The following is a 27,940-nucleotide window of genomic DNA, read 5'->3' as shown; positions in this document are numbered from 1 at the left end:
GAGTGGGCCATCAGGTCAGAGGGGAACCTAAATCTTTCCCAAACAAGAGCACTTTAGAGGCTACCCAGGAGAGCCGGGGCTGCAGCTGATGTGTGATATGTAGGGAAGAGCCAGAGCACACTTGTGTAATTCAGATCCCCTGCCCTTGAGTTAAAATGGGCCTTGTAAGGCTCCTCAGAGCCAAACTTTTGCTGGTCCCTAGTAAAGCAGAGTGAACGCAGCAGCTACCTTGCTCTGTCATGTGGAGATGAGGCCTGTTTGGACTACAGGTCCCAGCATACAACATGACTAGTTTATGCAATGCTCCAGCGAGATCCAGGTAATGGGACTTGTAGTCTACATGGGTTGCACCCCTGTTTGAAGTGACTGAAGTTTGCATGGCTTTAGGGCCTCTGGTTCTGGGAGGGCTTTGTGCAGGTTGTCGGGGAGTGTGCAGCCGCTCTAGGATGGGCTTGTGCTTTGAGATTTCCCTGGCAGTTCACAGCAGGAGTCTCCGTGCACTGTTTTTCTGAGCTGGCATCAGCTAGCTTCTTGCCAGTGGCACATCCGAGCTAAGGGGCTCTACTCCTCCATGCCATCTACAGCACCAGCATTAACTACCCCTGGAATGCTGCTGTTCCCAGGTTCAGGACTTGGGGCCAAGGGGAAGGGTCCAAACTGCAGGTAGAACCACTGCTGTGCAGTATCGGGATGTCTGCCTGGCTGGAGGGAAGTGAGTTTGCCAGTTCTCAGCCCCAGCTGTTGTAAGGCTTGGGAGTTTAGGTGAATCCCCTGGGCAACGGTGACACCTAGTGGCAAAGATCAAGGGCCAGGTTTAGGGACAGGCTACTCGCCAAGACTCCAGTGACAGTCTCGTTACAATCTCAAGCATGCGGATGTTGGGGTGAGCTGGCCAACAGCTCCTCTGTGCTGGGAGCTGAAGAAGAATCCCCTCCATTTGCTCCAGGTCTCTGAAGCGGCCTGTGGGTTTGATGCCAGGCAGATACAAGAAGATGGTATGCAACTGGTGAGGATTAACACATTCCACACCAGCAAGGCGCTCACAGAGTATCTTGGGTGCAGCCAGGGGAGTGCCACTAGCCTGTCTGATAGCGTGGACGTGGACCAAGTGTGGCACAGCGTTCCTCCTGCAGCCATGTGCCACACCTGGGAAGGGAAAGCATAGTCAGAGGGCAGGAACCTTGTGGCCTTGCTGCTCGCTGGGATGTAAGTGGCCTGGCCTGCATCCCCTGACGCTACACAGAGACTATAATGCGCTGCGTGTCAGTCCTGGCAGCACCGAGCTCAGTAGCCTGCTCTGAGCTGCTGTACCTTGGCAGGGGGACTGCTTTGGGAGATAATGGCCCTAGTGTTAGAGCAGGGAGGGACTCAGGGAAGAGAGTCAGGACTCCAGTGTTTTACAGGCCTGGCACTGACTTAAGCCCTTCCCCTCTGTTCAAAGGGGATGGCGGCAGCTTACCTCATGAGTGCAGCCCTTTGAGACTCTTTTCTGGAAAGGAGCTATGAAAATGCTAAGTGTGATTGTTCCCTTCCCCTGCTGCAGCTGAGGGAAGTGATGTATGTGCCCTTTAAGAGTTGGTGTCCTGGGTGCAAGCCATGCTCTGTGCCTCCCTGCCCCAGGCACACTGGGTTGCATGCTAGGGCACTGTGAGCTCTGCATTCTGTGTTACTGTCTAATACTGGAGCTTGTCTGTATTTCCCATGCCTCCAAAGGATGAGTCTCAGGTGAGTCCCTGGCACTTGCGTGTGGCAATCCTTTCCTGGGCCCCTCTGATTCTCAGGTGATGGAGAGATGTCAGCTGGAAGTGCCATAGGCCCTGTGGAGCCCTCTGTGCCCAAGGGACAGGCTGCCTGAAGGCAAGGGGTGTGGAGAGGAAGAACTTTAGAAGGATGCACTGAGGAAGCAAATTCACTTATAAAGCAGCTGCCCCACGCCATTGACTGCTGCTGTGGAATCAGTCAGAGCTGCCTCTAGGAGAAACTAGAGAGACAAGGGGATGAGGTTGTATCTTTCATTGAGTCAGCTTCTGTTGGTGAGAGAGGAAGCTTTCAAGCCACACAGAGCTCTTCCTCAGGTCTGGGAAACTAACTCAAAGTGTCACAGCAAATTACAAAGTAGAACAGATTATTTAGCATAAATAGTTAACGTGTCAAGGGACCATTCGAGGTGAAGTCTGTCCTGTTCTTCCCCTACCTCCAAATCAGCTGAGCACCATTCCAGCCTGAGCTAAAATAGCGTTACCCCTTGAGCTGCTTGCAGTAAGAGAGGATAAAGGGCTGAAAGGACCCAGCTTTGGTGCCTGTGGTATGTGCTGGATTGTACAGAGGCCTGCTGTCTGAGATACCCATGTGCCTTACCCAGGGACTCCTTTGGAACGTGGGGCCTGCAGGGCAGGATGCTAGGTACTGGATGTGTGTTAGTGCAGTCCCTGGCATGGGGAGTGAGGTATTGGGTGGACCTCCTCTGGGGTAGGAAGCCAGGTGTGTTCCGTAGGGGGAGATTGGGAGCTAGGTACCATGTGTGAATTGGTATGGATTTGCTGAGAGTAGGAGCCCTCAGGGATGATGGGGAGCCTAGCACTTCCTTCTTCTGCAGTGCAGATGCTCGCTGTGTACCACAGGCCTGCATTGTCTTGGCAATGCATGGCCCAGCCCAACCACAAGCAGCTGAACTGGGGGGAAGGCCTCTCCTTGGCCCAGTCTTCCTCCTCCCATCCTTGGAAATGCATAGTCTTATCACAAAATGTCCAGGTCTTTCCCCATTCCTTGCCTGTTTCTGGGGGGTCTGGGCTGCCTGCAGGTGCGGAGTGGTGTGGAAAGGAGGAACTTCCTGTACCCTCAAGGGGCCCCCTCTAGGGGTCAGAGCTCTGGGGCACAGTTAGTTCTTGCCCTCTCTGCTGAAGAGGATCAGTTAGTGCCAACTGGTGTGTTTGAACAGGGGCCGTCAAAGAGGCATGAGTTGGTAACAGCTCCCAGTCTTCTACTGGGGTTAGATCTTAGAAGCTAGCCTAGGACCTGCTCTGGTTAGATCCATCTCCCTTCCTGCTCTCCAGCTGGAAATTTTTCCTCCCAAAGACTATGGCACAAGCTGAATTTTAATCCCTTGGCTCTGCCAGATGCAGCTGGTAATTGTGGCTAAAAACACCTGTGCTGCTACCTCTCGGGATGAGAGTGCTCATGTTTTCAAGGGCCTGTGCACAATAGGCATGTAGAGAGAAAACTGCTGCCCCAGAAAAGGACAGTGGTTAGTGTGTTAATGCAACAGGTAGGGAGCTGGCAGTATTAATGGCCTACAAGCGTCAGTGCCTGGATCCTGATCCAGGTAAATGTGGATCTGCAGACTTCTCCAGAAGCCCTCCCTCTGCATGGGAACCTGACCTGCACTCTCCTGCTGGTGGGCCCTCTCAATGGCCAGTCTCAGTATCCCAGAGCATTTTATGTTTAATCTTGAAGGATCCCAAAGTGTTTCATATACTCTCTATTTAACCCCGCTGAAATACTTTCCACCCTAGAGGTGGATGCATCAGGCGTGTGCACTGCACACCGACCAAACCAAGCCCTGGCTCTCCCATAGCACCCAAGGGAGAGCAAGGATGAGCTGGGGTTTCAAGGTCTTATCTGAGAGGCCTACCCCCTCAGGATGGTCAGAGCAGTGGGGGCTAGAGGTCCACACCCAGAGCCTAAGCCAGAGTCTGTAGAATTCCAGAGCCAGGGCTTGGCTGGTGTGGCCAGGTTATTTATCATTGCTCAAGCAGCAGCAATGACATCAGTACACAATCATGGAGAGAATTGCGTAAGGGGATCCTGTTATCTTATGTAGTGGCTGGGCTAAGGGACGCTGGACTGCAGAGCTGCGCCAGGGCAGGCAGTGTCACCTGGGATAGCAGTTCAAATAGGAAATCTGCAGCTTTGCCCTTACATGCTACAGTCCAGCTCTCACCTATGCTCCTAACCCCACCAAGATGCTGCATGTAACGGAGACTCGACAGGAACAACTGGGTAACATAGAATGAGGACTGGACTGAGATCCTGGGTCTTCTGGGTAGCAGAATAGGATGCCAGGAGGCAGGGCAAGGCCTCAGAAGATTCTGGGTAACAGGATGGGGTGCTGGGGCTGAGAATGTTCGGGGGTGGGGAGGTTAATGTTCAGGGTGCCTGTCTGACGTAAATCAGCATGAGTATTTCCAAATGAGCATCGCTACTTGTGTCCCCCAGCAGATCCTGCTCTGCCGGGGCTTTGTTCTCTGCGAGGCACAGCTCCGACTGAGCAGTGTCAGTTACCACCTCCTGCAATCGAAGAGCCCCCCTGACGTGTTTACCAGGTGCTGGATGTGGACAGCCGGCTCCCAACAGCAGCTTGTGACTCTGGCCTGTTCTCACATGTGGTAGGGGAGAGCTCCAGCCTCAAAAGAAATCAAAGCTCCCCAGGCCTCAATAGCCAGCAAGTGCTTTAGATATTTGTGGCTTTTCTGCCTGAGCTCCCTGTCACTGCAGGCCTGCAGTTCTGGGAAGTGTGGCTAGCTGCAGCACCTCATGAATGGGGCAATAGGAGCTCACTACTGCTCTCTTACTGGCTTCTTCGCCTTTTGGGAATCGGGTTATCCTGCAAAAGTCCTATTGAATAGCTGGGCTGTGTGTGAGAATGGCATGGAGCACCAACTCTTCCCTGTAACATCTTAGATGTGTGGGGTGTCTGGGGAGGATTTGCAAATGGGCTGAGACCGCAAAGCAGTCATCAAATGAAGTGACTGTTTTGGGGAATCACTGGGAAGGGAGTCGTCTGCATGGGAGCAGAGCCCATGCTCAGGCAGAGAAGTAGCATTTCCTAGAGTATAGTCAGAAAACCACAGAGAGGGAGAGGGTGGAAACCACAAGAATCACAGAGGGGAGCTCTGCAGATAGCTGTTCACTTGGCTGGCTGGCTGGCCATTGCAGGGGGCAGATGGAGTAAGCATTCTGCAGTGAAATGGGGAAGGTGCCAAGCAGTATTTAGGGGGAGGTTCTGTCCTTTTTCTATCCTGATTCTCTCTGTCCTTAGGCAAATCTCTCGGTTTCCACATCTATAACATGGGGGATATGTATCCCTAAGCAGGGGCTGGAAGAGGGTGTTTGAGCATTCATCCCTTTTTCAACTATTTGAGATCCTTCGCCAAATACAGTGTGGAAAAGCAAAGTATTGTTCCTGCCCTTTGAAAAAGCCCTGGTGGGTTTAATAGGATTCTGTCAAAATTACTCTTAACAACCTGTAGGATCCAACAGAGCATTAGGTTCTTTCTGAAGGGCTGTTTAAATTCTCCTATAGAGTGTGTGAGTCCAATACACTTTCATTATTCTCTCACATTTAGAGAAATGAATGGGATAGTGAAAGGAGGTCTGTGCTCTTCTGTTCACCTTGCCTTGTTAAACAGGAACAAGGAACATCAATGACCTTGATAAGTAGCACATTTAAAAACTGATGCACTTTTTTACACAGCACAGAATCAGTCTGTGGAACTCACTGCCACATGGTATCATTGAAGCCAAGAACTCAGCACAGTTCAAGAACATTTCAGATGTTTATACAGATAACAAGAATGTCCAAAGTATTCGCTAGGACTAAATTGGATTTTAGCAGTGATGTAAACCCTTGTGCTTCAGAGAAGTGGTCGCCAACTTGGGAGGTTGGGAAAACACTTCCCCTATGGCCAGGGTAATCCATGATTGTTCATTGTGGGGTTTCTGGTGTTAGCTCTGTCAGAGTCGCGATGGTGATTTGTGTTGGCAGTGCCTATCATTGTGTCTCAGCTAGACTGGCTGGAGGATGACCATTCCATTTTGTGACAAATTTCGAGGTTTTGACATTTGTTTTTGTTCCACATTGGAATGAAAATAACATTTTGAACGTTTTCATCCAAAGAAATTGTGTCAGAACAGCTGTTTTTGGATTAAAAAAACTCAAGTTTTCAATTCTGGTCTCTCTCTGTTTGGTCAGAAGTGACCAGAGAGCCCTGGACCTCAGAAACCTTCGTGTTGAAAACCTGGTAAAATTAGTAAGTTTTGATCAAACATTTTCTGTCAACAAAATTACATCACTGAAAATGTTCTAGCCATCTCTATTCTAAACCTCTGTTGGATTTTCCATACAGAATGTTATTGGCCAGTACTAGTGACTCACAAGGCAGCTCTTGGGCAAAGGCTCCTGTTGTCTGATGGGGAGCAATCTTTGGGGCCACTTATTTTGCTGACCCCTGAAGGGTGTGTTAAGGGCTTTCTGTGGGAAATGATGGGTCTGTCATAGGCCCCTCGTTTCAAAGTGAGGACTTCTTGATTCAAGGTTTGGGGGTATCCATGAGATACTTAAGATCAGGGCTGCTTGTGGCATGATGGGGCGGGTTAGTGGCATGTGAGAGTAACCTGTCTCTGTTACCAAAAGGATTAGCTGTAGGAGAGGGGCAGGGATGAATACTTCTGCTTATTGCATTGCTTTGTCACGCCCCATCTCTCCATGTGTGCACTCATTGGACGTTTGCATTCTGTAGGGCATGTCAGCACAGCACATAGAGAGCCCGATTCTGGTTTCAGCTGTGCCCTCATAACTCCGGATTTACTCTGGTCTGTTATGAGCACTTGATGTCACTGACATGGTCAATCTCCTTCCTCCTCTAATTGTCTTGATTCTGGTTTTCCCTGCTTCCTTTCTCACTGTTGCTCTGTTGGTGTGCCACGCACTTCTCTCTTGCTGGCGGTGTTACTGAGGGATTGCACTGCAGTGGTATCAGTCTGCACTGAAATGTGGAAGTAGCAGGGCAGGCGGATTGGCTGCTGGGTGGCTTCCCTGCTCGTTCTGGAGGCGGGGGGTGGGGGTGGGGAGCCTCTGCGTTCTTGTGGCTGCATCAGGAATCTGTGCGTTATCGTCCTTTCAGTATGAGCAGGAGCATGATTCACCAGAAACTCCTCTGAGAACGCACCAGGGTTTCAAGTTGCTTGAAATATCAGCTAGTAATTCCGGGACTGTGAGTGTGTCAGGTTTGCTCCTCAGCCCGGAGTTTCCTCCTCCTCCTCCATCAATCAGACTGAGACTGCAAGAGACTTATTGAAATCAGCTTATTTTTTTTCCTTTCTAAAGGTCTTTGATTTAAGTCTGCGGCTGGTTGAATGTGCAGAGCACCGAATACATGCCTGTAATATTTTGCATTTAGCATCTCAAAAGGCTATAGAGGCATTTATTAAGCTTCACTTACTCCTTAGCACACTAAGTTATCGCCTCCATTTTACTGATGGAGAAACTGAGGCACATAGCTGTGAAATGTCTTGGCCAAGGTCACTCAACAAGATAGTGGCAGAGCTGGGACTAAAACCCACGAGTCCTGGCTCCTTGCTTTAACAACTAGGAATCAAAACTTGCTGCTGTCTTTAAAGCTGCTGGATCAGAGTAAGGTTTCTGTTAAACCCGCTGCCTTGTCACTAATTGTCAAGGGAGCCACATTTCTGTACAATCTCATTCTCTTTGATGTGTCCTTTCCAAGGATATTTTGGTTCATTTGTCACCCTGGTTCCATGTAGACACGTCTTCATAGATCTTCCATGGCCCCAATGTTTGACATGTCTGTTGGAGTCCAATTTCCCGAAGCTCCTCACCTGCCCCTTCACCCAGAAGTCCATCTCGCTGCAGAGAGACTGGTGGAGGAGGCAGCTTATCTCCCTACATACCTTCAACAGGATGCAGCTATTGCTGCTGCTGAAAGCTCTGTAGAACATTGCCGGCAGTCACTTCTGGCTGCAGTCCTGTTAGAGCTCACAAGCTTAGCTAGAGCTTGGGTAGGAGACTCTCCGCAGAGACACCCTGGGTCAGCAAGGGGCTGTGGGTCAAGGCTGGGAGCATGGGCAATGTTTTGAGGAGGAGCCATGGTCTGAAATGAGGGGCTGCGGATTGGGGTGGAGGGGCACTGACAGAGCTGTGGGGGGCTCTCTGTACTATGGGTGGCTCAGGGAGATGGTGATAACCTTTCATGAGTTCCAAACTCATCTGATTCGGTAACTGAGGGTGAAAGAATGGAGGCAAATGCCTGATCTGAAGAGGAATCTTCTGAGGCCATGGCTTGACTAGGAAAATGGGGGCAGCATTTGAAGACGTGCTCAGTGGCCATGGTGGTCACTAGGCCCCCCAGGGTTGCTCCATACTAATCTAGCTGACCTGTTTTTAAAAGTGACCGATTTTCCAAGTCGAGGCATGGCCTGAAAGGGGCTTTGCTAACTGCCCGAGAACAGAACTGGCTGGGAGGAGCCAGGATTCTGCTTTGGAGAATCCCTGGCCATGGAGAGCTTTTATTTACAGGGCACCTTGTGTCCAAAGGCCTCTCCATGCCAGCAAGATCTGAGAGAACCCAGCCCCAAAGACAGCGTGGCCGAGTAAACAGCAGAAAGCAGAGTGCTCTCTAACCCCTCTGCCAGACACAAGAGAGCTGCTCTCCAAGTACAAAGTCCAAGCTGTGGGACACTTGGAAGGAAACCAGGGCTCCTGCTCAGACAATGTCCGGGTCTCAGTAGGGAGTGCACTGTGGTCTGGGGGGATATTTGTCTGTCTGTGGCTGGCTGGGGTGCATCGGGTGGGGGGTGGTGTATGGATCTGTGTGCTGCATGCAAGGTGTAAACAGGTTTTCTACTTTGAGTGATTTCTCATATCCATTCCAATATAGGTGAGTGCGCGCCCCCTGCACTGGTTCCCGGAACACTTTTTCCCCTTAGCAGGCCCCGTAGGGTTGGCTTAGGCGCACCCTGGACTACTGTGCTCATGCCACGGTACATAGGGCACCGCTGACCCCGCGGGCCCTCAGTTCCTTCTTTCCGCCTGTGACGGATCCTGGAACGTCTGCCCTTGCTATCTAGCAAGTTGCATCCCCTTCACATGGAGATGTTAGGTAGTATAGTTGTTAGCATTGAGTGTTAGTTAGACAGACAGACAGACAGACAGATAGATAGATAGATAGATAGCCCTTAGGGGCTTAAGGTTGGGCCATGCCTGGCTCAACCAGCTTGAAAGCCTGCGCAGCTTGCGCCAAGGCTTTTCCCGTGAGTGACTGGACGGTGCTGATGGAGCTGTGCTGTGTCTCTTTATTCTTTGCAAGTGGCTCTGCCCCCTTTTGTCTGTACTATTTGTAACCTGGGAAGCCCGCCCACTGCTAAAGGCCCCTCCCCCAGCCTAAGGGGAGGAGTCACTGAGCCCGGGATACAACTGATTACGGGGGACAACTAATGAAAAAAACCAGGAAAGGGCGTGGGAGTCACAGGTTTAAACGAAGGGACACCGAGCAGAGAATCCCGGACAGCGGACGCTGCCCAGATGCTGGGCAGAGCTGACTCTCGCCCAGACCACAAGCGCTCTTACCTGGTGCTGTGCTGTTCAGAAGGGCAGCCAGAGGGTTAATGACTGAAGTGAGGACAGTGGGCGTTTCCCTCGTCAGCTGTGTCCTTGAGGCCCCCCTGTTGGTCCTAGTAGCCTGTCAGCAGGATCCATAGTGATCAAGTCAGTCTGCTCACTGGTTTTATCACTCATGGACCATGGAACTGTTCCATCCAGTGGAGTTTTTGTAGGAGAATCTCCCAATTTGATGTGTTCATTGAGAGGCTGTCTGTCTCTAGGGACTTTCAAGGTTGTCTGGAAGGGATGGCTGGTGGGTCTGAAACACCGTGATTCTCTAGAACCCACAGGTTTGGGTTATGGCAAGGTTGACTCAGACCTTGCCCCTTCCAAAGTACTGGCAGTTTAGTATGTATGTGATTTATGCATGCAACCGTAAACCCTCGTCTGCCCTGGATGGTCAGTAAGAGTCCCATAGGCGCATTTCCTAGGGGTAGGAGTTTATGCTGCAGTCCCCCTGGCCATGACACCAATACCCGCCAAACACTAACACATACTGTATTGTGCCCTCCCGCCTCCCTGAACTGGCAGTATCCTGGTGCTGCTGGGCGTGTACTTGGTGAAGCACTTTGAGATCCATTTCAATGAGGTGCCATGTCTATGTGAAACCTCTAACACCCTGCTGGTCTCAAAGCATCCTGCATGCTGTGCACAAGGGGATGGCTGCTGAGAGGAAGGATGGCATCATCTCTCTGCCTGCCAGTAGAACTTCAGCCTCAAATCAAGTGTGTGAACCTCAGGGCAGCAGTGCAATATGTTGCATAGACTGCTGGCTTCTGGGATCTCAACGCAGCAGGCAAAGGCTCTGGGCCACCAGCAGCAGAAACTGCTGCAGGGCTTGCTTTCTGGAATCTGTCTGGCAGTGACAGCAGCTTCCAGAGGGGCTTAGGGCTCCCTGCAGGCAGCCTGCATGCTTAGTGCTGCAGTTTGCACCATATGGACCTTCTCCTCCTCTTCACTCATCCTCCCAGTGTCTCCTTCCATGCTCTGCTCCCCTCCCCCTGCAAGCAGTTAGATAGAGCAATTGGCCAGGCACTGGGACAGCAGCACTGACATAAATCTCTCCTGGTGTGGAATGAGGGGTATAAATATCCAGAGAGTGATGTGATCTTTCCAGCTGCTATTAATAGGTCCCTAGAGAGAGAGAGAGTGAGCTAGTGAGACTGGCTCTGACACTTAAAGGGCTAGCTGCTCCCTTATGTGCTGTGAAAATTAATCAGCGTCGTGGCTAAAGCAGAGCCCTCTGCTAGGTGTGTGGGGATGAAGGGGAGGGAGCCACTAATGACTTGCTAGTTAGGAAGCAGAGCTAGGCCAAGTGGTGCGGGAGGGATCCCACTTCACTGACTAGAAGTGCTTGGGCGGCTTCCTGACCTTTCTCTGCAGTGTGCTCGGCCCCATCTGACTTGGTTTCACACCCACTGGGGAGGCAGATGCTATGTTCCCACCTTTTACAGATGGGGAAACTGAGGTACAACATTGCGAAGGGACTTGCCAGGGATCCCGGGGGGAATTGGTGGCAGGTTGCCTGGGTTCTGGTCCCAGCTGACCTGACCCTGAGGCTGTTGCCCTCTTTTGGACAGCACAGATCTGCGACAGGCAGGCTGGCTGCTCTCTTGCGTCTTGCTCAGGGTCCAACATCCTGCTGCAGTGGAATGGGACTTGGCTTTTCCCCATTGCGTGTCCCCAGGAAGGTCAGGAAGGGCATCCATCCCGCTGCGGAGCTGATTGAGTTCTATTTAGAGTTCTGGGGTTTGGGCTGGTGCCCACCACTTCTGGTCCCTGGGTGGCAGAAATAGCTGTGTGCAGCGTCTGGGAAGGGCAGCCTGGCGTCAGGCAGCATAGCCCAGGCTGAGGGGCTGATTCCTGTATGTGCAATGATCTCTTTGCCCACTTAGGAGCCCCCTCCCATGCATGGGCAGGTTAGTGTCTATAGGGTAGAATGTTTAACAGAGCGGAACAAGCAGAGAGCAAGACAGCAGCTTTCACAAACAGCTGCCTGGAGGCTCCCCCCAGGAAGTAACAAGGGAGCGAAGGGGTGTGTCTGTATTGTTTGGGCTGACATGGCCCAGGGACACGGGTGTGTTTCTAGAAGATCCTGGCACAGTATCTAGCAGAGGAGACATGCAGGACACTTCTCATGGAGAGTTGGGATACACTTTGCCCTGTTCCTGTCCCAAGTGCAGGAGCCATCTCGCACCACTGGTGGTTTGTGAGGAGCACAGACACTGCTCTCCTGCACTTGCTTCCCCTGCCTCTGGGCAGGTGACTGAGTGCACTTGCCTTTCCTCTCCTCCCAGTGTGGTACTGCACTGATTCTGGGGCAGCTGATGTGCCTCTTTATTGCTCCCTGTAAAGTGCGTTGTTTCTTCCAGGCAGGGAACGGTGACGAGCTGTGAGGGATGCAGGCTGCAGCTGTGGGTGGTGCTCAGTGGCTCCACAGAGCAGATAGCAGGCCCAGCAAGCGCCTAGCATCTCATTCCAGTTGCCTCAAGACTCCTTATCGCGAGTCCAGGGCAGATGGAGAGAGCCCCAGCTGTGGGGAGGGGCTGTGAGGGGAAGGATAGGGTCCTGTGTTAAGTCCAATAGATGCTGAAGAAAGGCTGAATCTGCATTTCCTGAACACATGGACATGCACACACGTGCGCGCCACTCCTCAGCCTCTCATGTATGTCCTTCCCTCTGAGTACCTTGTGGGGACCTCACCCCATTATCCCTGCAGCCCCATGCTGCACCATACCATCCAGCTGAAAGCTCTGGCTGGTATGGAGCCATCCCCATCCAGCCAGCATCTCTGCCTCAGGCCATCGTAGCAGTGCTACAGCCACCCCTTTGCCCCCCAAGAGCTATGACTGTTGTTTGGCTGGCTGGTTCCCCTGCCTGCTCTCACTTCTGCCGGTGCCTCCTCTCTCTGCCCCCCCCCCCCCCACTCCTTCCTTCATCCTCTCCTTCCCTCAGCCTTGTTCAGTCTTTCCTGCTCAGAGCAGCTCCCTCCCTCCCCACAGTGGGCTGGGTCGTGGCCTCTCCTCCATCCATCAGGTTGAATGCCTGCTGACTGTGGTAGGGACCACGTGTCCTGTGTATTTTGCAAAATGCCCAAAAAAGCTGTTTCAGTGATAGCAAGAGCTGGCTCAGAGATGGCCAGTAGGATTTGGGGTGCTCAGGTCTGGAGGGCTCTGTATTTCTGTTCAGTATCAAAAAGTTCTTCTGTGCTCTGGGAAGCACCTGCTAAATCCTAGAAATGTAGGACTGGAAGGGACCTCGATCGGCCATTTAGTCCAGTCCCCTGCACTGAGACAGGGCTAAGACCATCTAGATAATCCCTGAAAGGTGTTTGTCTAACCTGCTCTTAAAACCGGCAGTGACTGAGATTGCACAGCCTCCCCAGGTCACTTCTTCCAGTGCTGAACCACCCTGGCAGTCAGTCCTAATGTCCAACCGAAACCTCTCGTGCTGCAATTTAAACCCATTACTTCTTGTCCTGTCCCCAGTGATTAAGGAGAACAATTTATCACCCTACTCTTATAACAGCCTTTTACCTACTTGAAGACTGTAACCCTGTCCCCTCAGTCTTCTCCTCTCCAGACTAAACAAGCCTCATTTTTTTCAGTCTTGCCTCGTAGCTCATGTTTTCTAGACATTTTATCATGTTTGTTGCTCTCCTCTGGACTTTCCCCAGTTTGTCCACATCTTTCTGAAAGTGTGGCAAAATTTGTGCTGGGTGTCCTTCCATTCAAGAATGGGCAAGCTTTAGGTGAAAAGAGTCCCCTTTTATTCAGACCATATTGAATTGGTGTGTGTATGTCCATGCCCCCATATTTTTGTGTACATGTCTCTGCTGGGTGGAATTGCTTATCTTTATGTCACAGGTCTTATGCTGCCACCAGCAAACAAGGCTTCTCCCTTAGCTCAGGTGGTCAGGGCCTGATTTTTTCCTTTGGCAAGTTTGCTTCTATCCCGCTGTCACCTTGACGTTCCACACGGCCAGATATGCAGCACAGTGACAGCTGTGATTTCCTGGGTCCCCAGTATAGCATTTAAATATGCAACTTAAAAAATATTACTGTGTGAATCCCATTATTCCTGGCAAAAAACCCTGCAAAGCTCATTTTTTTGGTGGGGAGGTGGTGTCATGGGATGACCCAGAATGTTTTGATCAGTCTCCCCCATTTGCCAGTCCCTAGAAATATCTAGTGTGCCAGGACTATTGAACTGGGCATGCTGGGCTTTGCTAATAGTGATAGGCATGGGTGCAGGCACCCTCAGTAGGGGTGGGGGACAGGCATGAGGGTTGCAAGCACCCTCGTTGGGAGGGACGGGAGGAGGCACTTGGACTGTGGGCACCCTGGATGGCTCAGGGGGAGGCATGTTGGGCACAGAGGTTTATTGGTTGCTTTCTCTTTTTGCAGGTGTTTTGACCAAAGGAAAGCAGCAGCAGGGACTTGGAGCTCCCTTCACTGTCGCTGCCAGAAGTTTTAGCCAATCAAATGCACCCTGACAATAAACTGACCAATCATGGAAAGACAGGTAACAGCGGCACCCAGTCCCAGCACCACAATGTGAGCCAAGGACCCACCTGCAACTTGGGGTCTAAGGGTGTGGGGGCGGGAAATCATGGCAACAAAACCAATCAGATTTCTCCTGGCAACTCTGGACTGAAAAACAGCCAGAACGCTGTCCCAAACTTTGGGTCCTTGAAGGGCAAAGTGAAACGGGAACGAAGCATCTCAGTGGACTCGGGAGAACAGCGGGAAGCCAGCACCCCCTCGCTGGACACGGAATCAAAAGGTAATGCTCATAAACCTTTGCCTTGGCGAGTCCTTCTCTGAACTCTTCCTCACATCTTAGTGGGAACTGGGTGGGAGCAGCTGGGAACCTTCCCTGCAGCCTGTTACCCTGCAGTGTCCCTGCTGGGCTAACTGGGAGCTCCACCACTCAGCCTATGCTCCTGCACTCTTGGGTTGCCCTCTACCAGCAAAGGGTGCTGGGACTGGAATAACTGTGAGCTCAGTCCTGGCCTGTGTTTCTACATCACTTCTCACAGCACCTTCTGCTGGGGAATGCTTGCACTGAACTGGCTAGCAGCATCGCCGCAGACACCATACGTACCCCACACTGGAAGTAGCTGTGGGCTCTGGAAATGGTGCTCCATTTGGCACTGGCCTCTGGGGCCCTAGTAAGCGGCAGCATGGCATCAGGAGTGTGGTGAAAATCGCTTGATAGTGCAGATTCCAAGCACCAAACTGAGACTGGTTTTGTTCACTGTCTAACTGCTGACTCTGTGGTGCCCTCACAGCTGTCTTGTTTCTGCCCAGCCGCGGTTAGAGAGGAGTTGGTGTGAGCGTCGCTAGTTGGGGAGTATGTGGTTTTGTTTGTAATGGATGACTGCTGAGTTAAATCACATGGTTTCTGGTAAAGGGCTGAGTCAGCACTTCCTGACCCGTTCCCTGTTCTAACCAGTCTCCCACAGTCTGTTGGGTCCTGCAGAGCATGGTGCCAAAGGGTTGCATGTGGCACCCGCTACAGCAAACATGGGGGCACTTTGCCAGTGAGTTGCAAAGTGAGAGCCTCAGGCAGTGTCCTTGGTTCCTCTTGGGGACCATCTTTACACCTGGTAGCCTGGAGCTGTCTTCCCAGGAGTAGCACTGCTGCCCTGGCCCATGTTCCAGCATGTCTCATGATCAAAGATCTGTTCGGGCTTCTATAGAAACTGGCAGGCTGGCTCAGACCAGGGCTGCATCTAGCCCAGTGCCTCGTCCCTTACCATGGCCAATGCCAGTGTCAGAGGAGGGTGAAAGAAACACCATTATAGACTATGTCCTGCCCAGAGGGAAGGTTTCTTCTTCAGTGTCAGTGGGAGGTTGGCTAATGCCCTGGAACATGAGGTTCCTAGCCCTGTCTTGGGATGGGAATGTTCTCATTATCCATGGAAACGTTCAACCCTTTATTAAATCCAGCTATGCTCTTGGCTCAGTTTACTGTAGCAGTGAGTTTAACGGGTGAATTATTAAAATAACGCAGTCTAGAATCTCCTATGTAAGTTCTTTGGCTTCCCAGTTCAGCTACGGCTCACTGATGTGTGACATGAATCTGGCCTGTAAACACTGCTCTGTGTAAGAGACTCAATGAGGGACTGATGTCTTGGGGTTACAGTAGAGGACTGGAATTCACCACTTCTGGGTTCTATTCCTGGCTCTGTCACTGACACCCTGTGTAGCCTTAGACAAGTCTTTCCCCTCTCTGTGCCTCAGTATATCCCTCTGTGAAATGGGGACAATACCCAGTCTTGCAAAGTGCTTTGAGATACTTAGGTGCCAGGTGTCATGAAATGGTTGAGTATTATGGCACCAATCCCACAAATGACCCTAACCCTAAACCACCCCTGGAAATCTCGGCCCTGCAGCCGTGGGCTTAGTGCCAAGCCTTTCCTCACCTGCAAGTAGGAGCTGAGTAGCGTTTGGGTAGGTGGATTCCTTTCAAAGAGTAATAAAGTATCTCTTATTCCAAGCAGCCTGAGATTCCTCCTCTGAGGCAGTTGGTGGGCATGCCCACTAGCAAAGATCCATGCAGAGCTCTCCCAGTCAGACGCCCTGGTGGGCTGATGTGAATACAAGTCTGCCACCCAGAACATTGATGCTGGATTAGCAGTGCTGATCCTTGCTGCATGTTACTCTGTCCTCCTGCATGCTGGGGGGTGCGGACTGTCATGGATGCCTGAGGAACTCGTTGCCATGGATGTTGTGAAGGTCAAAAGTATAACTGGGCTCAAAAAAGAATTAGAGCAGTTCTTCTTTGGGTGCTTGCTGATGTCCATTCCAAGTTAGATGTGCGTGCCCCACATGCATTGTTGCCGGAAGCTTTTCCCTAGTTGTATCTGCTGGGTCAGCTCTTGTGTGCCCTGGAGTGGTGCCTTTCTGGCGCAGTATATAGACCGCTGCCAACCTACCGCCCCTTGGTTCCTTCTTTCCATCGGTGACAGGTGCTGGAACGCAGTTTGTCTCTTGCTTAGCAAGCAATACTCCTTAATGCAGTGGTCCCAAAGGTTTCCTCTTGCACACCCCCTGCCCGCCGCCCCCTTCCTCCCCTGCCCCCAGTAATAGTATGTGTCCGCTCCGTACCCCGCAGCTGAGAGCAGAGGCTGGGAGCAAGGCCGGGGGTGGAGCCAGGGCCATAGCTACAGCTGGGGCCAAGGGCAGATCCAGAGCAGAGCTCAGGGCAGTGCTCCCTCCCCACCCCCTCATGGGGGCTGGCTAGGGTCCTGCCATGCCCCCCTTGGATGTTCCTCCACGACCACCTGGGGGGGCACGCCTCACAGTCTGGGGATCTCTGCCTTAGTGGGTGCTCCTGTAAATAGATGGCAAGTAGTCCGTAAATAGTGTGTAAATAGTTCATTAGATTGTGGTGTAGGCCAGGCCTTAGTGCACAGAGTTTTGTCAACCAAAGTCAGCTTTTTGCACCAAAATGGTGGTGGTGTACCCACTGCAACGCCGCCCCACCCTCGCCCCAACTCCCCTGATTGTGTGACAAACTAAAACCACCTTGACAAGAGGCGAGGAGCTTTTTGCACCAAGCTTTTAGCGACAAAGTGTCAGTGTAGACACCGCGCTTGGTTATGTCATGGTAAATGGCCTCCAGGAAGTGTCCCACAATGCCCATCCTGACTGCTCAGGCTGCTCTTCGTGGCCCTGCAGCCGTCCGCCCTCCCTCTCTAAAGTCCCGGGAATTTTTGAAATTCCACTTCCTGCTTGGTTGGCGTGGAGAGCTCACATCTCATCTTCCCAACTGGCCATGGCGGCTCCACGCATCAAACACTCTCCTGCTTGGAGCACACTGGAATGTCTGGATCTGATCAGTATCTGGGGAGAGGAGGCTGTGAATCCCAGCTCCGCTCCAGCCGAAGGAACTTCAAAACATACGGTCAAATTTCTCATTTAATGGTGGAGATGGGCAATGAACGGGAAACACTGCAGTGCCATGCAAAAATCAAGGAGCTGCGGCAGGGGTACCAAAAGGCTACGGAGTTAAATGGTTGCTCTGGTGCAGAGCCAAAGACCTGATGCTTCTAAAAGGAGCTGGAAGCCGTCATTAGTGGCGACCTCATGTCCACTGCCTAGAGGCCCAGAGGCCGTGGACACCGGACTTGACCCCAGCGAAGAAGTCGTAGACGAGGAGGTTGAGTTGGAGGATGATGCGGAGCAGGGGACCAGGTTGTTTGCTGACATGGAGAGCCAGGACCTCTTCTTGACCCCAGAGGCTTTGAGCCAGTCCCAGCGCTTTAGCTCTGGCGTGCAGGATGCAGGAGAGGGGAGCTCAGGTAAGTGATTTTTTGAGGTGATGCTGCTCAGTTACATGAGGTACAGCTGTCCTTTGCTTTGTTGCATTACACTGCTGGTTGAAGGGATAGAAATGCACAGACATAGAATCATAGAATATTAGGGTTGGAAGGGACTTCAGGAGGTGGTCTAGTCCAACCCCCTCCTCAAAGCAGGGCTACCCTCAACTAAATCAAGAGTAGCTGTGTTTGCATGTGCTTCCCATTCCCCTGTTCAGCTAGGCAGTGAGGCAGAAAAGTGTGTTAATGCACACTGCGATTTCATAGGAAACCTCCAGAGAGATCTTTAGGAAACTTTCCTGGAGGTACTTGTCAATCCTCTCCCAGAGATTCCTCTGCAGAGTTGCTTTGTTTCTTCCCATGTTGTAGGAAACTTTCCCATGTCAATCGGCAATCACTTGTACAGGGACCAAAGCGGCACACGGGTGAGCAGCATAGGGACCCATTTTGAAGCTGCTCACATGGAGGAGATGCATCCTAGCATCCCTGCTTACTCTCAGGAGTGAGATAATGGTTTCTGTGTCCCCTGCCTGTGGAAAATGGTGGCACAATTTAAAATTTTGTCACTGTCTGTCTGAATCAATACCCCAAACAATCACCCAGAATCTTTTCCCCAGCTTCAGTGCCCACTCCCCCATGGCACAACTCACCATGCCCTGGTTGATCGTCGAGCTGTGCACTTGTCAAGGGACAGTGAGAAAGAGGTGTATTTTACAGTAATGAATCAAGTCTGTTATTGCACTCAAAATCATGCTTCTGTTCATTGCTGCTTGTGCTTCTACAGCTGTGCCTTTGGGGGAATCCCCTCCGCACCTGCCGAGCACCTGTGGCTGATAAGAAGACAACCACTGAGAAGCAATGAGGAGATGTTCCAATAATTCCTCCAGTCCCCTGAGGTGGAAAAAGAAAAAAGGGCATGGAAACGCACTGCGTCAGAAAATTGATAGGCAGGAAAGGAAGGAAAACCAGGAGCGAGTGTTAGCAGGTCATGAGCGCATGATAAAAGCCATAGAGGAGCAAACAGAGCTGTCGTTTGTTTGTTTTTGTTTGTTTTTTTGCACAGCACACAGCAGGTCAGGCGCCTCAGATTCCTATTTCGATTGGGAGCTCAAGATATACTGCATGACCAGCTGAGATGTGTTCAGAACACTGACAACAGCAGTGGAGAGCAGTGCAGGATCCATCCTTTGAGATAGAGATGGCGGGCACACAGGAGGCTGGGGCCGCTGAAAAATGCTGCAAAACGCAGTTGGAAACCTATGGAATGACGGGATAGAAACCACTGCATCTGAGGACATTGAGCCCGTACCTATGATGCTCTGCACTCCACTTCATCTTCCCACAACTTCTAGCGGCACAAGGTGGCAAGTTGCACAGTGGGATAGTTGCCCGCATTGCACTGCTCTAACTCAACGCTAGAGCACCAAATGTGGACACACTTCAGTGACGCAGTGAGTGTTGTGTGGCCAGGAACAAGCATTGTAATTATAGTGCTTTTTGATCATTGTTGTAACTTGCGTTGACAACACTTTCTTGTGTAGACAAGGCCTTAATTAGTTAGAGTACTTAGAATCCCTGCCCTGTGGGGCTAGTCCTCCCGGTGTCCTGGGGCATGCCTTGATCCCAGGGCTTCAAAGAGTGTACCACTTGCCCAAAGAACATACCGGTAAGTGACCCGCATGACAGTTGTCTGACGTGCCTGCAAAAGGAGCATGTCCAGGCAAAGTGCCAGATTTGTAAGAAGTTTAGATCATGAACCAAAAAGGACAGAATCAGTAGACTTAAATTCCTCCTACTGGAAGCCATACTTCACCCCTCATCGGAGTGACAACCAGATCTGGCACCGAGTACCTCCTCACTTAGGAGCGCCTTGGCCTCATTTAGATAGATCCTCAATGGACCCAGGGATCCCTGGCACCAACAGCCACTCAGCACAGAAACACTTCCCTGGTGTCCAGAAAATCGGTGACACTGGCGTGGCACCGCTCCCCATCACTGGTGCTGAAGAAGAAGACCAAGAAGTCAGACCAAGGGCGTTCCTCAACAAGGAAAGAGAGTGAGATCTGTGGAGAGAGAGAGAGATCCGTGCTGGACCACTCTCAGATGGTCATAAGCCAGCTGACACCATTGACTCCGGTCCTGGAGAGGGAACTGTGGAGTCCAGTGCACATGGACTCCCTGCTGAGGGTGAGCCATGAAGGAGACTCGACCCTGGCATCACTATCAATGCCAAAGGTGTATGAGGTGGCGAGGAGTCTTTTAAGCCTCCCAGCGCTCCCATCTCCTCTGCACCGCAGCCGTCAAGGGACAGCTCCAGCACTGCAAGAAGCCGCCCCACAGAGAGACAAGTCCTGGGCATGCCTGCGATGATGGTGAGGACCCGACCCCCATCTTGCTCGGCTTCGTGCTCCTTAATGCTTCGAGAACAATTGCTGACATGGCGCAAGTTGCGCTCTTGGCACTGGTCACGGTACCAGAACCGCTCATGCTCCCAACGCCACTCCAAATTACGGCACTGCTTGCCATTGTGGCACCAGTACATGGTACTGAGGGACACGGGCACCCCCATGGTCACCTAGGAGTGACTCCTCTGGCTCAGAGTCTCAGGCTGAGTCTTATGGGACACGAAGGAGCAGGCATTGGATATGTGGCTACAACTCAGGGACCTGTCGCATCAGCAAGGTCCCCTACCCAATTCAGATGCCACCTCAGTGGCCAGTGTGGGCACTGGGGGCATCCTAGGTTTGTCAAGGCTCTCTGTGCCCTCCAAGGTGAGAGCGACCCCACCTCCCCTGTTGGAGAGGGGGTCAGTCCCGGGGCGGAAGTTGCGGATGACCACGATACTCCTGTGGGGGGCCCATCAATGCCGGAGGATGTGCAAGACCCTAGGACAGTTCTAGCTACCTTATCCTCTTCTCCAAATGAAGCTGTGGCTGGCACATCCAGAGCGCTGTACAGGATTATAAGGCTTATCAGGAGCTTTTGCAGAGAATGGCTAAAAACCTCAGCCTAAAGGTCGATGAGATTGCGGAATCAGCCCCGGATTTGGCGGATATATTAGTACCCTCGGGACAGGTGTGGATGACCCTTTGAATGAGGCAATTTTACTACCCATAAAGGCCCTATGGCAAACTCCTGCATCCCTCCGGCCCATGGTAAAATGAGTTGAGAGGAAGCACTTCATACCCCCAAAGGGGTACGAGTATCTGTATATACCCCCCACCTGCCAGGATCCTTGGTCATGGCCACAGCCAACAAATGGGAGAGACAAGGGCAACAAGTCCATCACCAAAGGCTAAGGAAACCAGAAAGCTGGACCGGTTAGGGAGGAACATGTACTCCACGGGGGGCCTTCAGTTGAGGATTTCGAGCCACCATGCTCTTTTAAGTCAATATGACTTTTATTCCTGGTCATCAATATTAACATTTTAATAACTTCTACCATCGGAGTCCAGATCAGTTTGTGGCCTTAGCGAAGGAAGGTAGGGCGATAGCCTAAGCCATCCCTCCAGGCCGCCTTGGATGCGGCAGCCCACGCCATGCCCACAGCTGTGGTAATGAGATGAAGCTCTTGGCTTCAGTCCTCAGGCCTGCCCCATGAAGTACAACAGAAAGTGCAGGGCCTGCCATTTGAGAGTCAGTCCCTCTTCTCCACGCAAATGGATGCATGGCTGCACAGTTTGAAAGATGCTTCACACAGTAGAAGTGAGAGAAACCCTTTAGTTTGTTTCCTCCCACCTCCCCTCCCCAGTCCTTCCTCAGAGACCCTTCTCATGAGAGGCTTCTAACCCAGGGGGTACAGTCGCTCTTAAAGGTGGGAGCTGTGGAAGAGGTTCCTACGGAACTAAGAAGCACAGGGTTTACTCACATTACTTCCTGATCCCAAAGTCCAATGGGGACCTGAGCTTTATAATAGGCCTGTGAAACCTCAGCAAGTTCATGAAGAAACTGAAGTTCCGCATGGTCTCCCTGTCCTTGATTATCCCTTCCCTAGATCCAGTGGAGTGGTATGCCACCCTCAACTTTGAAGGATGCATATTTTCACATAGCCATATTCCAAGGCAACAGGAAATGCCTCCCATTTATAGTAGACCACAACCATTATCAGTTCATGGTGCTACCTTCCGGCCTGTCTGCGGCTCCGCGGATATTCACAAAGTGCATGGCAGTGGTGGCGGTTTTCCTCAGGAAAGCAGTACAGGTCTATCAGTACCTGAACAATTGGCTGTTGAAGGGCCAGTCCGGGGAACTGATGGAAGCTCATACAAAAACTCATTCAGTCCACTTTTTCAAATCTGGGGCTCCTGATAAATGAACAAAAGTCTCCTTTTTCACCAGTCCAAAGGCTAGAGTTTATAGGGGCAGTCCTCAACTCGACCCAGACCAGAGCCCCCCTCCCAGAGAGTCATTTCAGAGCCATCGAAGACCTCATAAATGGTCTGAGAACCTTTCCCATCACCAAGCAAAGAACTGCCTGAAACTTCTGGGTCACATGGCCTCTTGTACCTACATAGTGCCGCATGCTCAGCTCAGGCAGAGACCCCTCCAATCGTGGCTGGTGTCAGTATATATCCTGGGCCATCAGCCAAAGTGATCACAGTCCCACCTGTTGTGATTCTCGCTCTACGGTTCTGGCTGGACCGGCACATGGTGTGCGGGGGTATCCCCTTTACGAGGCCCATTCCCTTCAATGTCGCTGGTCACTGACGCCTCAGACATGGGATGGGGAGCCCACTTGGGGGTCCCTCAAGACTCGGCCTATGGTCCTCAGACGAACTGACCTTGTACATCAGTGTCGGGGAACTAAAAGTGGTATACTTAGCTTGTCCAGAGTTTCATCCCACCTGCATCTCCGTACTCATGGACAATATTATCACAATGTTCTGTATAAACAAACAGGGTGGAGCTTGCTCTTCCACCTTGAGCCAGGAAGTGTTGAGACGATGGGATTACTGCATAGCCCGATCCATTCACCTACAAGCAGGACTGGATGATGAGATGGATCATTCAATAATTGCCTGTTCTGTTCATTCCCTCTGACGCATCTGGCACTGGCCACTGTTGGAATATGGGATGCTGAACTAGATGGACTTGGCCTGACCCAGTACAGCTGTTCTTATGTTCTGATGATGGTGGAGGGATGGGACAGACCAGTTTTCTCAATGTGACAAAACCCTGGAAGGGGGAATGCGCTGCTTTCCTGCCTGCTGCCTTGCTGAGAGACTGTGGAATCCATGTGAGACCCATCCATGCCTAAGGTAGCCCACCTGAAAATGCCAAGGTCAGGGCAGGCTCCAAAAGGAGAGCAGATTCTTCCAAACTGGTGGCTAACACTGCAGTTAGATTCTCCAGCCAGTTACAAACAGGGCTTTTGATTCCCTACACTGGTTATCACGAAGCTAAAACAAAAAACATTACATAGCCCCCTTTAATGCATTTCAGTCTCTGACTCCCAGTCAGCAACTGGATCCAGTAAAGAGAGAAGTTATTTAAAACTCTGTTCCATTTACCAAAATGTTCTCCTGACCCCAAAGGGTCAGCCACATTGCCAGATCAATATACGTTTGGATCTTACCCAAAATACTATGCTGACAGCCAATTCTTTAGTAACTAAGACTAAAGGTTTATTATAAAAGGAAAGAAACACATGAGAAGAGAAATGTTAAATGGTCAAAGCACTCAGATACATACAGTTACATTAAAGTCCATATAGATCATATTCTCAGAACTGTGGAGTTTCCAGGCTTGTATAATTCCTCAGGAATACATCCAGTACCTGGATGGGTCTCAGTCCTTTCACAGCTTCAGTTGCAGATGAGATGACCCAGAGATAGGAAGCAGGAATGAAGACAATATAGGGATGATGCATCTGCCTTTCATGTCCCTTTGTCATGTGGCTTATCCCAAACTCAGCCACGCAGCACATGGCTTGGAAAAGCCTTAGAGGAGAGTCCCCTGTCCTTAGGTGTGTTCTTACATGCCCTGGTGACTCATAAGGTGTAGCCCTGGGTTCTCTCCCTACCTTGAGTTCCCTCGATGAGCCATTAAGCAGGCTTAGTGCTGCTGCCATCCTGTCTGGGGTGTCACCCAGAAACACTGCATCAGTGTTTGGGTACAGATACATTGTACATATTTAGAACTCAATACAACACTGATACATACATGTAAATGTGCTTATCAATCTTAGCAAATTTAGCCTTCCCATTGGTACCTAGCATGGCATATCTCGTATAAATTACTGTGATTTTGCAATATTGATATCAATAATACCATGACCGGTCAGTCATATACCACCCAGCATCACACCATGGGGCAGGAAAGCATCTCTGGGGCAAAAGGCATGCATGCACCTGTTGCTTTGGCTAGCTGAGCTGCTCTGGTTGCTTTTTGCAGTCATGTCCCTGTCTCCCCCACCTTTAATTCTGCTCTAATTGGAACCAGTTGCCATTTGACTTATTTTCTGGGGGCAGGAAGGGATGGCTAGTCATTTCTCTTGCATGAAAACCAGTGGTGCACCTTTCCCTGCCAGTCACCATCCACTGCTCCAGATTCAGGCCTATGGGGAAAGAGTCTAAATGCTGGGGCCACCGTGTCCAGGGAGAGAGCTCATTGTGTCTGGCTGGAGGAGGTCTGGGTAGTGTGCACCCCATGCAGGGAGAGGAGTTAGTGCAGGTGCAATGAGGGAGAAGAACTTGTCTGAGACTGAGAGGGGAAAGATTTGGGCTGCATACCAGGAAAGCACCTGGCAGTGTGATGGCTCAGCCTGGGGACCTGCCTTCCAAAGGGAGGGGTAGCAGAGCCATTGCTCGGCACATTTCAGCTACTCAAGGCAAACCTCTGGGTGGTGCCCTGTGGGAGCAACTCTGCTGCAGCCAGCAGGGAGGGAGATGGGAGCTGACAGGCCTCTAGTGAGCCCCCAGGTCCGTCTGTTGCGCCAGACTGAGTTATTGTGAATGGCAGAGATGGCTGGTATTGACTGAATGTGACAGGGTGCTGGGGGGTGAACCCCTGATCAGCCCCCTGCCATGCCAGCTTACCTAACTCAGGGGCAGCAGAGCGGGTAGCTGGGCTGGGGCTTGATTGCCTGAGGGAAGCAGCTGTACGTAGGTACAGGCTGAGCAGCCTCCCGGGGGTTTGATTAGGCCATGAGCTGCAGCTGCAGCTGCCCTGCTGGCCCAGCAGGGTTTATAAGTCAGGCCCCAGAGGGGAAAGGAGTTGGGAGTGCAGAGGTGTTGCCGGTCTCCCTGGCCCCTGAGCAGCCCCAGCTACGGCTGGCCCAGGCGAGGCCTTGTATGGTGGTGGGAGAGTCTTGTGCACGTTGTAAATAAATCATTGGTGACTGCAAGCTTGAGGGTCTTCAGGTCCCTTGTGGTCCAGAAGGACACCGAAGAGAGGCACGGTGACGGGATGCCGCGCTACACTGAGCTTTCCTGCCAACGCTTCAGCAGCAGCTTTGCCTCCCCTGGCTAATCCTAGAAGATGAGGGTTGGAAGGGACATCAGGAGGTATCTAGTCCCACCCCTGCTCATGTCTGGGGCACAGCTCCGGGATGGTGCTGGGGCTCCAGCAAAAGCTGCTGGATCCCTGACAATCTCTCACTGTTGTAAACAGCTCTGTGGTGGCAGTCTGGACCCAGCTCAAGCTGTGATCCCAGGGGTCCTAGTAGCAAGCTCCCAGCTTGGGCCCTGACTGTTAAATGCCTCTTTACAAAGCCATGCTGGTGGACCTCAGCCACAACAAAGTCCGGGTCTTGCTGGAGGTGCATCATAGTTCAACCACTGGTCTCAGGGCAGAGAGAGAAATGCTGCTCCCGAGTTGTGCACTGTAGGAGAGACACTGCAGTGCTGCACTATTTGGGAATAGCGGGGCTTCTGACCCACAGTAGGGCAGTTCAGCTGATGGACAGGAGTCTGCATGGCTCTTTGCTGGGGGGATTGCTGTGGTTCAGTGCAGGAAGCAGATAGAGGCGAGTTATGAGGGCCAGGGTGTGGGTAGGCATGGGGAGCTGAACCCTTGTTGTGCTCTGGCCCCTGCCCCGGCTGGTTTTGCTAGCACGACCCTAAGGGCCCGAAGATGGAGGGGCAGAGCGCCAGCCCACTCATCCATGGCTGTCCCGTGGCACTTCCTAACAGGTTCTGTCCCATTGCAGGTGAGGTGGCTCCCCGCAGCAAGCGGCGGTGTGTGCTGGAGAGGAAGCAGCCATATAGTGGGGATGAATGGTGCTCAGGCCCAGACAGCGAGGAGGACGACAAACCCATCAGCAGCACACACAGTGAGTATCCCCTCCTCAGACAGCCCTGAGATTATTACATGCTCAGTTCCTGCCCTGGAGTCTGGCAGAGAAGGCAGCAATGGCACCCAAAGGCTCCCAGAAGAAAGTTCTGTCTGTGCTGGCTTAGCAAGGCGCTTGGTGAGGTGTGTGTTGATGCTGCAGGGTTGTGGTATTGTGGAGTGCTTGCTCATGTCGATTCCAAGCAGGTGTGCGCATGCCGCGTGCACAGTTGTTGGAAGGTTTTTCCCCAAGCGGTACCCGTTGGGTCGGTGTAGGGGCCCCCTGGAGTTGCACCTCCATGGTGCTGTATATAGGGGCCTACCAACCCTCTGCCTCTCCAGTTCCTTCTTACCGCCTGTGGCGGTCATTGGAGCTTTGGTCTTTTTGCTTCTGCAAGCTTTCCCCATTGTCCTTAGTGGTTCCTGTGAATAGTTAGAAAGTTGGAGTTAGTCTGTTGTTGTAGTTATACAGCTATCAATAGGTGTTAAGTAATGGTAAGGAGTTTCCCCGTTTCTGGGACTCCCCTGACCAGGGCCCCAGGGTATGCCTCGGGCCCAATGTTTCAAATCCTGCAGATCCTGCCACAAATCTATGCCAAAAGGTGACCCGCACAGCTCTTGCTTGAAGTGTTTGGGAGAGTCGCACCAAACAGACCATTGCAGGATCTATAAAGGTTTTCACCCAATGACCCGTAAAGAGAGGAGTATGCGCCTAAAGCAGATCCTCATGGAGGCAGCTCTTCGGCCGCAAGCCCCAGACCCGGCACCGGGCGCATTGGTGCACAGTTAGAGGCCTGGTGTAGAAGAGCGTCAGTTAGAGGCCTGGTGTAGAAGAGCGTCAGTTAGAGGCCTGGTGTAGAAGTCCTCGGTGCAGAGGAAGCCTTGGCACCGACACTCACCAGTGGCAAAGACTGTTTGGCACCAATCCCTTTTGCCGATGCCCCGTAAGAAGCACAGGGCAGATGGGGCTCTCACCTACGGTGCAGCCCATGGACGAGAGTGCTGGCCCATCACACCCACAGGCATGTTCGGCGCAACGGTCTCTGGGACTGTCAGCGATGGCTCTGCAGCAAGCGCCTACGAGCCCAGTGAGCATGGGTTCCCCAGTGAAGGAGAGCCGAGGTGGAAGAGCTGGACCTCCCCTCCACGTTGGATACATTTGAGGCAGCACGGAACCAGATTGCCATGACGGCACAGCAGTCCCCGGTCTTGGAAGTGAAGGTGCCAGACCAAGGATCTCCAGCACCGCTAGCCCCGGCACTGTCTAGAAGCAAGCCTCCAATGATGCAGCGCAGCTCACCTTTGCCTCGGCATCAGTCGCTGTCTCCTAGGCACTGATCACTGTCACCTCGGCACCGATCACCCACGTGACACCATTTGCGTTCTCCGCAGCACCGGCACCAATCTGCCTCCCCATGACACCAATCGCCCGCGCCTCGGCACAGGTCAGCCACATCTCGGCACTGGGCACCGTTCCCTCGGCACCAGTCGCCCTCACCTCAGCACTGATCGCCGGCACTGTGGCACCACTCAAAGGCTACAGTTACCTCAGCACCACCGTGGTCCCTGCGGTCAGAGTCTAGGTTGTTGGACTCAGGTAGACTCCAGTACCTCGAGGAGACACAAGTCGGAGGGGCGATACTATAAGGCGGGTAGAGAGCAAGCACCTCCTGCCGGACCTTGGCCTATGCAGTGGTGGGTGCTTCAGCAATGGCCCTTCTGAACCCCGTGGGCGTGTCACCAAGCCCAAGGGTCCCGTCCAGGGGGCTTATTTGATTGCCTCAAAAAGCCATGCGGCTGGCCCCCCGGAACGAAGCTCCATGCCGCGCAGCACTGAAGCCAGCGGGTGCAGTGAGGCGGTGCCACCGAGGACAGTTAGTGCGGCACGCGGTGCCGAAGAGGAGGTAGATCCAGGTACTGAGGTGGCACCAGACGCCTGTAGG

General features: G+C 52.1%; 1 protein-coding gene across 6 annotated transcripts in view; it reads left to right on the top strand.

Moving 5' to 3' along the window:
- Positions 1 to 27,940, top strand: part of BCL9L (BCL9 like) — a 90,782-nt gene that overhangs the window by 42,404 nt on the left and 20,438 nt on the right. For 5 of the 6 annotated variants that reach the window (XM_067566545.1, XM_067566538.1, XM_067566531.1 and 2 more), the window contains 2 exons: positions 13,804 to 14,182; positions 25,876 to 25,998. In XM_067566545.1, the coding sequence (XP_067422646.1) occupies positions 13,882 to 14,182; positions 25,876 to 25,998 (424 nt within the window). In that variant the 5' untranslated portion in view covers positions 13,804 to 13,881. The remainder of the gene's footprint in view (positions 1 to 13,803; positions 14,183 to 25,875; positions 25,999 to 27,940) is intronic. The other variant, XM_067566562.1, reaches the window with a different exon arrangement.

The sequence above is a fragment of the Emydura macquarii genome, unplaced genomic scaffold (genome assembly GCF_026122565.2).
Source record: "Emydura macquarii macquarii isolate MOO-44397 ecotype Brisbane River unplaced genomic scaffold, CSIRO-AGI_Emac_v2 contig_312, whole genome shotgun sequence".
NCBI classification, from domain to species: domain Eukaryota; kingdom Metazoa; phylum Chordata; order Testudines; family Chelidae; genus Emydura; species Emydura macquarii.
The sequence above is the reverse complement of the archived record's forward strand: the minus strand, read 5'-3'. Positions and strand labels throughout refer to the sequence as shown.